This window comes from Mus musculus, chromosome 5 (assembly GCF_000001635.26).
Source record: "Mus musculus strain C57BL/6J chromosome 5, GRCm38.p6 C57BL/6J".
Lineage (NCBI taxonomy): Eukaryota > Metazoa > Chordata > Mammalia > Rodentia > Muridae > Mus > Mus musculus.
The window spans coordinates 124,400,689-124,413,512 of record NC_000071.6 but is presented as its reverse complement, the minus strand read 5'-3'; the positions used below and the strand labels follow the sequence as shown (position 1 = coordinate 124,413,512).

The 12,824-nt window shown below is 39.8% G+C and overlaps 1 protein-coding gene across 8 annotated transcripts in view; it reads left to right on the top strand.

Moving 5' to 3' along the window:
• The window catches only part of Sbno1 (strawberry notch 1), a 57,306-nt gene that overhangs the window by 12,495 nt on the left and 31,987 nt on the right, over positions 1-12,824 (top strand). For 3 of the 8 annotated variants that reach the window (NM_001081203.2, NM_001359978.1, XM_006530318.3), the window contains exons 3-13: positions 224-328; positions 3,131-3,443; positions 4,936-5,036; positions 6,326-6,422; positions 7,784-7,944; positions 9,191-9,324; positions 9,463-9,553; positions 11,290-11,451; positions 12,237-12,372; positions 12,446-12,551; positions 12,652-12,805. In NM_001081203.2, the coding sequence (NP_001074672.1) occupies positions 224-328; positions 3,131-3,443; positions 4,936-5,036; positions 6,326-6,422; positions 7,784-7,944; positions 9,191-9,324; positions 9,463-9,553; positions 11,290-11,451; positions 12,237-12,372; positions 12,446-12,551; positions 12,652-12,805 (1,560 nt within the window). The remainder of the gene's footprint in view (positions 1-223; positions 329-3,130; positions 3,444-4,935; positions 5,037-6,325; positions 6,423-7,783; positions 7,945-9,190; positions 9,325-9,462; positions 9,554-11,289; positions 11,452-12,236; positions 12,373-12,445; positions 12,552-12,651; positions 12,806-12,824) is intronic. The other 5 variants (XM_006530322.4, XM_006530323.3, XM_006530320.4 and 2 more) reach the window with 3 other exon arrangements.

Genomic DNA, 12,824 nt, shown 5'->3' with positions numbered 1-12,824 from the left:
TTTGTTTGATCGTAAAGCTTGACTTTGTGTGTGTAGTTCTGGGGTCTGATCAAGGATTCTGCAGGCTACCCCCAAGTGCTCTACTACTGAAGTAGAACCTAGCTCTCCAGTTTTTTGTTTTTGGTTTTTAGTTTTTTTCAGTTTTTATTAAAATAAATGCAACTCTTGTTCTTGAAACAGACTTCATTGCTGTCCGCCCTTTTCTTTGTTACTTTCTCTGCAGTCGGTGCCACTTAGTGCATTAGAACTAGGGTTGGAGACAGAAGCAGCAGTTCCTGTCAAACAAGAGCCAGAGCCGATGTCCACTCCCGCACTGTTAAATGTGAGGGTAAGAGCTGCAGAGATCGTTATTATTCTAAAGTAGCTTAGACTGGTAGGAAAAATATAAATGTAAGATCTTTATCCCTAGCTAGCCTTGATCTCCCTAGTAGCAGAGGATACTAGTGTCTTGTAATCATAATTTTTTTTAAAGCCGAAATAAAGGATGATTGTAAAAGTTATCTCACTTCTTTCATGGTTGAGTGCCTTGACTTTTGTATGCTATAACTTTTATGTGATTAATTATGCTTTACATGCAGTTCTTTTGCTCTTACCTCAAATGTAGCCAATATCAATAGAATCTGAGGAATCTAAAATTATTGGTTGAACTGCTTAAAATTTGTCAGTTTTTATTTTTTACAAGTAGTAAATAGCAGTCTAGAAGATTTTTACTAAAAGTAAGTAAAGGAACAAGGTCTCTAGCTTAGTGCTAGACTACTTCCATTGCAGGTGGTAGGTCCTGGGGTGAGCCCGGCACCATAACAACACTTACACCAGTGAATTGCAGAAATACTCAGTGACTTGAAAGCCACAAACTAGCATTTTCAAATTGGCTTCTTACTTGTTTATGTATTCATCTATCTATCCATTTATTTTTTATTTTTGAGATAGGGTCTCATGTAGGCTAAGCTGGCTCTGAGCTCAGCTTGTGCTCTTTGTCACCTTGCTGCGAGTGACTCACAGTCCTGAGCTACTGCACTGTACTCAGCTTTGCTTTTTCTTTGCTCCTCCTTATTTTCTTTTCACTTCACCTCCTCCCTAACACCACCAATGGTGCGCAGTTGTCGAGACTGTTGGTAGTAACCACCTTATCTCTGGCTAGGTTATCCTGTGACTTTCGGTTCTAAGATTTACTGTAACGTTTAGATAGCAAAAGAGCATTGAATAGGGACTATGCTGGCCATCCTTCTGTTGGTCAGATGTAAAGATACTGTTGCCATACTTCAAGATGCAACTGTGACTCCTGGGAGCCCTGTGCTAGGAGAGATCTGAGCTCCTCAGGTTCTACACATCTGCCTCCTCAGTAAAATCAATTTGTGACAAGAGAAAAAGAAACACTTTTTTTTTTTTTAATTCAAAAAGAAATCCAGGGGCTGGAGAGATGGCTCAGTGATTAAACGCACTGGCTGCTCTTCTAGAGGTCCTGAGTTCAATTTTCAGCAAGCACATGGTGCCTCACAACCATCTGTAATGGGATCTGATGCCCACTTGTGGTGTGTCTGAAGACAGTCACGGTGTACTCACATACATAAAATAAATCTTTAAAAAGAAAAGAATGAAATACAATGTTAAAACCACAAACCTGGCCTCAAAGGGCTCAAATGACTCAGTACTTCAGAGCTGTTGGTGTTATAGAGTGTCTATAGTAGGCAGCTGACACATGCCTGTAGGTCTAGCATGAGGGCTATCTTGTACTTCTAGTCCTGAAGGCCCACACATACCCGAACTATACAGATCAAAAGAAAAAAAAAATGACATTCGAAAAACTTTGGTTTTCCCTTTTTTTTTTTTTTTTTGAGACAGGGTTTCTCTGTATAGCCCTAACTGTCCTGGAACTTGCTCTGTAGACCAGCACCCCGAAGATCTGCCTGTCTCAGCATTTGGAGTGCTGTGATCACCACTTGGCAATAATAGAGATCTTTTTTTTTTAAAGGGGTGGGGGGCAGGGCTGGAGAGGTGGCTCAGCAGTTAAGAACACTGACTGCTCTCCTGAATGTCTTTAGTTCAAATCCCAGCAACCACATGGTGGCTCACAACCATTTGTAATGAGATCTGACTCACTGGAGTGTCTGTAGACAGCTACAGTGTACTTATGTATAATAAGTAAATAAATCTTTTAAAAAATGGATTCAGCTGGGCCGTGGTGGCTCACACCTTTAATCCCAGCACTCGGGAGGCAGAGGCAGGCGGATTTCTGAGTTTGAGGCCAGCCTGGTCTGCAGAGTGAGTTCCAGGACAGCCAGGGCTACACAGAGAAACCCTGTCTCAAAAAACCAAATAAATAAATAAATAAATAAGAATTAAAAAAAGGATTCAATAAAGTCTAGGTCTTCAGTGGTTTATATAGTTTGCTTAGAGTTGTCTGCCTAGTTGGCAGTGGAATCTTTTCTTTTTCTTTTTTAAGATTTATTATTATATCTAAATACACTATAGCTGTCCTCAGATGCACCAGAAGAGGGCGTCAGATCTCATGGCTGTGAGCCACCATGTGTTTGCTGGGATTTGACCTTCAGAAGAGCGGTTGGTGCTCTTAACCACTGAGCCATCTCTCCAGCCCCGGAATCTTTTCTTGTTATTAGCTTATTAGTGTTATTATAAGTCACAGCTGGTTTAGGATAGCTGCCCTTTATAATTCCCTTGATAGTTGTATAAAATGTAAAATTACTACTATACCTTTTCCTGGGTGTTTTAACCTGATAACTTATAGCTAATCATTAAGTTAGAAATAAAGTACCATTACTTAAGTAAAAACAGAATCAAAGTTTCTGTTGAGTTTGTGTTGACTCTGAGGTTATGCATGCCCAGCAGGCACAGAGTCAGAGGACAACCTTCAGTGCCCATCCTCACATTTTTTAACCTTGTTGGAGACAGGGTCTTTCTCTGCCTCCCACCCAGCAGCACTGGGACTACACGTGAGCTTTGACTGCCTGACTTATGCATTCTGCATCCCGGGGGTTCAAGGGTCTCCTGCCTTCACCACAGTCAGCACCTTTCTGAGCCCACCCTCCAGCCTCTAGTTTTAGATTCTAAATGGCCTGATGCAGACTATTAAAGTCAAATTGAGTGTGTGAAATGTTGTTTTCTTTTTTAGCAGCAGCCTCCATCCACTACAACGTTTGTGCTGAATCAAATAAATCAACTTCCAACTTTGGGATCTACAATTGTAATGACTAAAACACCACCTGCAACAACGAATAGGCAAACCATCACTTTGACAAAGTTCATCCAGACCACTGCAAACACACGCCCTTCAGTTTCAGCACCAGCAGTACGAAATGCCATGCCCGCTGCTCCTTCAAAAGACCAGGTTCAGCTAAAGGATTTACTCAAAAATAATAGTTTAAACGAACTCATGAAACTGAAGCCACCCGCCAATATTGCTCAGCCAGTTGCAACTGCAGCTAGTAAGTCCATTTTCAGCCATTTGAACTTTGTCTTTCCCTAGCAGTTTTGTTTGTGTGTGTGTTTTTTTTTTAATTTAATTTTTTTAAGACTTATTTATTTATTATCATATGTAAGTACACTGTAGCTGTCTTCAGACATACAGACATACCAGAAGAGGGAGTCAGGTCTCTTTACGGATGGTTGTGAGCCACCACGTGGTTGCTGGGATTTGAACTCGGGACCTTTGTAAGAGCAGTCAGAGCTCTTAACCACTGAGCCATTTCTCCAGCCCCGTGTGTGTGAGTTTTACAAGTAGTTTTGGATGTTGTGTTTAATATTTATTTATTCTTTGTTTGTGTGGGCCTGAGTGTGTTTATATGTACATATGGATGAAGCACCTGTGGAGGCCAGAAGAACTGTCAGAGTCCACTGGAACCGGAGTTAGATTTTTTTTTTTTAACACTTAATTTCTTTTTCTTTTGCTTTTGTTTGTTTGTTTGTGAGAATGGTTTTTCTGTGTGACCCTGGTTGTCCTGGAACTTTGTAGACCAGAAATCTGCCTGCCTCTGCCTCCCAAGTGCTGGGATTAAAGGCGTGTGCCACCACTGCCCAGCCTGGCTAATGTATCTTACTTGTGGAACTTTTTTCACAATTTAAAAATTTCTCATGTACATTTTTTCCCTCCCTCCCTCCCTCCCTCCCTCCCTCCCTCCCTCTCTCTCTCTCTCTTTCTTTCTTTCTTTCTTTCTTTCTTTCTTTCTTTCTTTCTTTCTTCCTTTCTTGTTTGTTTGTTTGTTTGTTTGTTTGTTTTTTTGGTTTTTTTCAAGACAGTGTTTCTCTGTATAGCCCTGGCTGTCCTGGAACTTACTATGTAGACCAGGCTGGCCTCAAACTGAGAAATCCACCTGCCTCTGCCTCCCAAGTGCTGGAATTAAAGGCGTGCCCCACCACGCCCGGCTCCCTTTCTTTTTTTTGTGACTGGGTTTCACTATATAGCCAGGTTTACCTGGAGATACCTATGTGAACCAGGATGGCCTCAGATCACAAATCTACCTGCCATGGCTTTTTGAATGCTGGGATTAAAAGCATTTTCCATCCAGACAGACCCACATTCCCCTTTCAGTTACTGGTTTACTTAAGCGTTCTATAAAACCATACAGGTTTGAGGTTCAGTGATTATATCATTCCACTTGGGTTTGATTCTCAGCACCTACATCATGTAGGACACAATCACCGTAACTACTTCCAAGAGGATCTTATGTCCAATTTTAGCTTCTGTAGGCACTGCACACAAATGGTATAGAATATATATAAATATAAATATACATAAAATACTAAGTAAATCTTCAAAATTACCTACAGTAATTTGAATGCTTTCATGGTTATACTTAATTTAGTGGTACAATTTTTTGACACTCTTTTTTTTTTTTTAAATGGATAAAGTGCTGAATTTTTAAATTAGAGGAAAGGAAATTGAGATGTGTAACTTGTAACCCCCTTTTCTTCCTGCAGCTGATGTCAGTAATGGTGCAGTTAAGAAGGAGTCTTCTAATAAAGAAGTGGCGAGGATATGGATAAATGACATGAAGATGAGGAGCTTTTCCCCCACCATGGTGAGTGAGGCTTCCATAGTCGCAGTCGTGTGTCTGTGCAATGTAGACGGTACTCCATTATTACTTTAGAAAAATCCCACCAGAGGTAGACAGATTGCTGAGTTCAATGCCAGCCTTGTCTGCATACTGAGTTCCAGGACAGCCAGGGAGAAACCCTGTCTTGGGGGAAAAAAAAGAGAGAAAGTTGGTTCTCAGAAAACTTGTTGACTGTTAATTACAGAAATTTAGTAGGGCTGAACGTAGATCTTTCACAGGTAGTAGTGTTTCTGCAGGGCTGACTTTTTTTATTCATCTACCTGACGAGGAATAATGACACCATACTTTTGATAACTTGGTGGAATTCAAATAAGTGACTAGGTAGGAGCTGTCAAAACATGCAGTGATCTGGATGAGTTGTTATAGTAAGTTTTTCCTTAACTTAGACAGTGCTGTGTGCCTCAGGTCAGGTGGCTATGCATTCATTATTATTCAGTATTTCTGACTGGCACTGTCTCTGCAGTGAGTGTATCTAAGACTTCACTTCACAAGTTCCTTTTCAGTAAACATAATATTTAGTACCAGCTATATTTAAGGAATTGTATGAGGAACCTCAAAAGGTATAGTGTAGAGACAGTGTGGTGGGATACTGCTTTAAAACTGAGGGAAGAAAAGGTATAATAAAGGCTCTGTAAATATGAGTAAGGGGCACCATGACTATACCTCTGTAGGCTTTATGGAGTAGGAGTGATGGATTCTGACAGGAATTCAGAAGGAAACACAAGCACTAATAGGCATTGAGGTGCTATAGCTGTTGGTTCTGCTTTCAGGTCAGTGAGCTAAGGCATACAGAAGAAAAGGCCATGGGAGATGGAGCTCTATAGAAGGACTGTGGTTATAAATATATGCTAGAGTAAGAAGGGCCTAATCGTGGTTTAGGGTGGATAACATGATTTGACTTGAAGTCACAAAGAGAAAGATAAAACAAGTTAAAATGGTCATCCTTATTTATGTTTGCACATTCTATAAAATCTTGTTATGGTAGCTTGTCCTTTGGTGTGTCACACCATTTATCCCCATACTTTATTTTTTTCAAGTCCTAGATTGAAGAGAGAGACTGGGGTTGGAAAGAAATGTTTGAGAATTGAGGGGCAAAGTCATTCCAGGTGGTGGCTTGAGGGAGTAGATCCCTGTGGGTGGCCCATTTGTGTGTAGGTTGTCATTGCTGTTTACCTTTGGACAGACAAGAAAGGTCCCACAGACTCTGGGCCTTGGTCTATATACTTATGATTAACTGTACTTTTGTGTTACAGAAGGTACCTGTTGTTAAAGAGGAAGATGAACCAGAAGAAGAAGATGAGGAAGAAATGGGTCATGCAGAGACCTACGCAGAGTATATGCCAATAAAATGTATGTTTTTTGGATTTGTCAAAACGATGGACTCAAGTTCCTCTTGAACTTGTCTTAAACCACTATATGTTAGTGCCTATCAATGTCAGGTGCTTCAGGATTTGACAGACGTGAACTATGAATAGTTTTTCTTTCCTCGCTCGTCTACCCTACCTGTCTGACTCGCTGTCTGTCTCTCTTTCTGTCTCTTAATCTCTCTTCCCCCCTTTTCTCTCTCTGTCTCTGTCTCACACATACACACACACACACACACACACACACACACACACACACAGAGTTGCTGGGTGGAATTTACCTTTGGCAAATTTCACTGTTTTCCCCCTTTTAGCCAATTTTAGAACCTTGTTTGGGGCTAAAGGTTTAAAAGCCATGACAGTAAATCCTTGGGTTTGTTTATTTTGTTGCTGGCTAGTTTTTCTTACATAAGTATTGATTAAAAATTTTTTTTAAGGTGAATTATGGAGATAACAAATGTACATTGTGAATTTACACTAGTTTTAACACCTTATCCAAATCATAGGCACATTGAAACCTTCTTTTGATTCTTGGGGGTTTTGATGTTTATTTTTTTTTTTTGAGACAGGTTCTCCAGTACTTAAAATTTTCAGCTAGGCTAGCTTCAAATTCGGAGAGATCTACTGTCTCATTACTTGGAGTGCTGAGCTTAAAGGTGTGAGCTGCCCTGCCTGGGATTCATAGCCTTTTGTTTTGGCTTTGCTGAGATAGTCTTTGCTTTAAGCTTATACTTGCTTTGATCCTGTATCAATCCTGTTCTAGGATTGCCGTCAAGAGTCTCTAGGCTTGACGTCATTGGTTTTTATTAATGCTATTTTCCTGCCTTTTTTGTAATGTGAATAACTTCTCGGTTGAACTTTATATGAGGTTGAAAGTTAACTTTTAGCTTTTGTATGGAAATTTAAACCTCTTTGCTACATTAAGAATAATAATAGATTTTTTTTAACCTTTTGATATCTGGTTTCCTTGTATTCAGTTTGGCCTTCATCTCATGGTCTCAACTGATCGTACCATGTCATTTCTTATGGTAGATGAGACTGGTGGTGTGCAGTACCATATCTAGTTATGTTTGGATATGTGGGGGCTGGATAGAAAACTGCCTGCCTGTGCTTCCTAAGCAGGTCTGCTTTTTAACTAGATCTTTTCATCATCTATCTCTAAACTGTGTAGTTAGGTAATTTTTGTCAAATTTGAGAAGTACGTTACAATTAGTAACTTTATATAGAAGCTGGAAGTGAGTAGTTAGTGTTTATTCTGTCAAAAGACAAAGAATGTACTATCTTGTAATAAGCCTGGAAATGTTACTCAAATGACTTAAATGAAACATTTTAAAATCTTTTGTTTAGTAAAAATTGGCCTGCGTCACCCTGATGCAGTGGTGGAGACTAGCTCTCTGTCCAGTGTCACTCCTCCTGATGTTTGGTACAAAACCTCCATCTCTGAAGAGACCATTGATAATGGCTGGCTGTCTGCATTGCAGCTTGAGGCAGTTACCTATGCGGCCCAGGTAAGTAGTTAAGTCCGATGGTTTATGTTGGTACGTAGAGTCAAAAATTTTTTTATTTCATTCATTCATTCATTCATTCATTCAAAGTCTCCCTGTAGTCTTGGCTATTCTGGAACTCTGTATAGACCAGAGGTTCAGCTGCCTTTTCCCAGTACTGAGATTAAAGGTGTGTACAATAGCTGGCTCATTTTATTTATTTACATGTAAGTGTCTCATGAGTGTGTTTCAGATGTGTGCCAGTAGAGGAACTTGGGTCCTTTCCACCTCAGGCGAGAGTTATTGTCAGTTGTCGTTTACTTGATCTGTGCTGGGAATCAAACTTCAGGTACTCTGGAAAAGTAGCAGTGCTCTTAGCCACCGAGCCTTCTTTCCAGCCCCTATAAATACAATTTTAATAAGGTAAATTTTCCTTACCAGAAAAACTTGGAAACAGAATTTTTCAAAAACTCTGTTTGCTGGGTGATGGTGGCACACACCTTTAATCGTAGTAGAGGTAGGCAAATCTGTGAGTTTTAGGCTAGCCTGGTATAGAGAGTGAGTTCTAAGATAGCCAGGTCTACACAGAAACCTTCTCTGGGGAAAACTAAAAAGTTAATATATTAGGAAAAGAGAAGGTGCACCAGCTATCTGGAGAGTGCCTGCTAGTAGAAATAACAAGTCATGACCTTCTGATGGTACATGAGAGTATCGTTAGTGTGGGGCCTGCATGTATCTTTTCTTGAAGACTTGTGCTTCTTGGAATCTGAGGTATGCTGCTGCTTCTCCCTGTCTAAAGACTTGAAAGCCCATACTGTTGCATAGTAACCTGGCAGTCCTATGCTGCTCAAGTGCTGTTGGTAATGTGCCACATAAATGGTACTCACTTCAGTTATGCTTGAATAGATTTATTTCAACTTCATCTCTGTAAGATAAGCAATGTTGTGACTAGCTAACTGTCCCCATGATTTACGTACCACATGGAAGTTGGCATATTATCTGTCAGTTGTACAGAGGAGTAGGGGAGCCACCTCACGAGTTTGTTGGCTTTATATGGCAGGATAGAAGGAAAAAGTTTAGTTCCTATATGTAGAGAATATTCATGGTAGGGTTCACTCTTGGATCAAATTGCATCAAGGAGAAATGATGACACTTTTTCAGGGTGGTTTTAATTGAGTGGGAGTTTATTTATTAAAGCATGGCCAGCTTACATCAGTGGCTGCTTTTATGAGAAAATAACATACATTTTCCCAATTTATCTCCTTTTTAGCAACATGAAACATTCCTACCTAATGGAGACCGTGCTGGCTTCTTAATAGGCGATGGTGCTGGTGTGGGTAAAGGCCGGACAATAGCAGGGATCATATATGAAAACTATTTGTTGAGTAGAAAAAGAGCATTGTGGTAAGTTCCATGGCTGACTGATGAGCTTATCAGGATGAATTTAAATGAATTTTTTTTGTAGTGTCAAGACCTGACTTTATTTCTTAGTTCTATCTAAAAGTAAAATTAAAGTTTAATTTGGTTAATTTTTTTTGACAGGTTTAGTGTATCAAATGACTTAAAATATGATGCTGAAAGAGATTTAAGGGATATTGGAGCAAAAAACATTTTGGTCCATTCGTTAAATAAGGTATGGAAGTTTCCTTGTTCAGTGGGGCTATCAATCAATGCATACTGACTTACGTGTAAGAATGAGAGTAATTTTGAGGGAGAGTTGGGGAATTGGGTTTGTTACAAGGATTAAGTGAGTTTCTCCACATAACACATGCCAAACCATGGAGGTGTTAGTGGCAGACAATGTGGGCATGGTCCCTGATATAATCGTGTTGTCATCTTGGTCTCCAGTGCTATATTGTCTTAGTTTCTAGAGTGCTTTCTTTGCCTGTATTAGAAAAGTAGTGCACCTGTCACCATAGTCAACACATTTGTGCGGCCTAGAAACAATCATTCTGATTTATAAATAGTTTTATGAACTTTAGGTGTTAGTCCAACAATGGAGTTAAATGGCTTTGCTTATGTTAATGTGGAAGCAAGAAAATGTGTGTCTATATTTAAAACACATTTTAATATGATTAGAATTTTAATGCTTGGGCTGGACAGATGACTCTGGTTGAGAGCACTGGCTGCTCTTCCAGAGGTCCTGAGTTAAATTCCCAGCAACCACGTGGTGGCTCAAAACCATCTGTAATGGGATCTGATACCCTCTTCTGGTATGTCTGAAAACAGCTACAGTATACTCATATACACATAAAATAAAGAAATAAACCTTAAAAAAGAATTTTATTGCTTACCTAGCACATTCTATTGTTTTAAAGATAGTTTTACTACATATATTAGCCCATGTTGGTCAACCTACAGCTGTCTTCCTGCCTCAGTGTCTCCTTAGTGCTAAGATTAAACATGCCTGGCATGAATCTTGTTATTTTTATTTTTTGAGACAGGATCTTACAATGTAGCCTTGGCTGTCCTGAAACTCAATATATAGACTCATAGAAATCTACCTACTATTGACTCCTGAATTCTGGCTTTATAGGCATGTGGGACCAAGTCTGGCCTTCTGGCATAAATTATAATATGTACTATGGGCCTTTTGTTGGTTAAGTAGTTTCCTCCAACTATCTCCCTATAAGACATGAAAATTAGAGAATGTAAACCTGTGTGTCATGTTTATATGGCATGGTGTGGAGATCCATATCCTCACTATATATATGGCATGGTGTGGAGATCCATATCCTCACTATATATATGGCATGGTGTGGAGATCCATATCCTCACTAGCTGTTCTTCTGGCAGGTCAGTGACTTTCCTCATTAGGTTGTATTTAGTTGAGTAGATCTGCAGATAATGCGTTATGTTTTGAATGACTGCAGTTTAAACCTAAAGTATGCATCTGACATCTAGGTATGTGTAACCAATGGGCAAGTAACCAATGGGCAAGTAACTCAGAATTTTTTGTTTGGAGGTTATGGGGGATAGAACCCAGGGCATGTTCCATGCTGTGCTCAAGCACTGAGTCACACCCCTCCTCCCAGCCTATTTGCTAAACCATCTGCTCATATTGCTCTATTCTTCAGCCCAGTATAAGTTTTGCTTATACTATAACGAGTATAGAGCAGGTACCCGTGGAGCCAATGCTGTAACCTCCATAGGGAAGCTGATTTGGTAGGTTTTTGTTTGTTGGTTGGTATTTTGGTGATGTGTACATCTCTGTAGAGTAAGTTTTATGAGTTGTCATGTATGTATTTTTCAGAGTCTGTCATGAACCTATTATGTTGAGTATTATAAATTTGAGTAGATAACTGCTGCAAGGGAGGTATACTAATTAATCTATTGCTTTTTTTCTTTTCTTCTTTTTTTTTTTTTCAGTTTAAATATGGTAAGATTTCTTCCAAACACAATGGGAGTGTGAAAAAAGGTGTTATTTTTGCTACCTATTCTTCCCTTATTGGTGAAAGCCAGTCTGGTGGTAAATATAAGACCAGGTTAAAACAGCTTCTACACTGGTGTGGTGACGACTTCGATGGAGTGGTATCCTTCAGTAGAAACTGTTAGAGTTTTAATGACATGAAAAGTTACATGTAGTTAGACCTTTAGAAAAAATAAGATTGAGTGGGGTTTTTTTTGGGGGGGGTGATCAGGAAACTGGAAAATAATTGTCAGGAGTTGGTGGGTGCCTATATCCTCTGTTCCTTAGTTGGGGTTCATGATGCCTGTTCCCACGATGCGGTGAGTGCTTGAGGAGACTGAGGAAGCAGTATTCACTTTGTGCTTCCCTCCTTATTTGCTTACAGTATAGCTGCTGCTGTCCGGAGAATCCCATATTCTTTTTTTTTTTTAAAGATTTATTTATTTATTATATGTAAGTACACTGTAGCTGTCTTCAGACACCAGAAGAGGGAGTCAGATCTCGTTACAGATGGTTGTGAGCCACCATGTGGTTGCTGGGATTTGAACTCCGGACCTTTGGAAGAGCAGTTGGGTGCTCTTAACCACTGAGCCATCTCGCCAGCCGAATCCCATATTCTGAAGTGCTGTTTTACCTTAGTTGCCAGTTGTTTATGATTTCCTGAAATTCCCCCGTAGAGCATAGTTCTTGTCTCTGTGGATCCTTTCCTAAATTTTGTTAAGAAAGAAATTTTGCTGAAGTGAATGCCACCTTGAGCGAATGTCTCAGAATTTTCAGTTTAAGGGAAAGGAAGAGAGACAAGGCAGAGATGTCTTCATCTATGTATGGAATCTTAAGACCCTTGTAGGTTGCTATTCTATAAATCACACTCCTGCCCTGTGATATGTTCCTTAGCTCTTCCTTCCAGATAGTGTTTGATGAATGTCACAAAGCAAAAAACTTATGTCCTGTTGGTTCTTCAAAGCCAACCAAGACAGGCTTGGCTGTTTTAGAGCTTCAGAACAAATTGCCAAAAGCCAGAGTTGTTTATGCCAGTGCCACTGGTAAGTATATATTTAATCAGAAATATATTTGCATGTTACTTTAGCAGCTATAATATTTTTGAATGTTTACTAGGTGCTTCTGAACCACGCAACATGGCCTACATGAACCGTCTTGGAATATGGGGTGAGGGAACTCCATTCAGAGAATTTAGTGATTTTATCCAAGCTGTGGAACGCAGGTAAGGAGGCTCGTGGCACTGTTCTGCCAGGGCTGTTTGTTAGTGTGTACAAATCCTGCTTTGTGTATCGATAGTTACTGTGTGTTTTAATTTTGTTCAGAGGTGTTGGTGCCATGGAAATCGTTGCTATGGATATGAAGCTTAGAGGAATGTACATTGCACGGCAGCTGAGCTTTACTGGAGTGACCTTCAAAATTGAGGAAGTTCTTCTTTCTCAAAGCTATGTGAAAATGTATAACAAAGCAGTCAAGCTGGTGAGAAATGTTGTCAGTG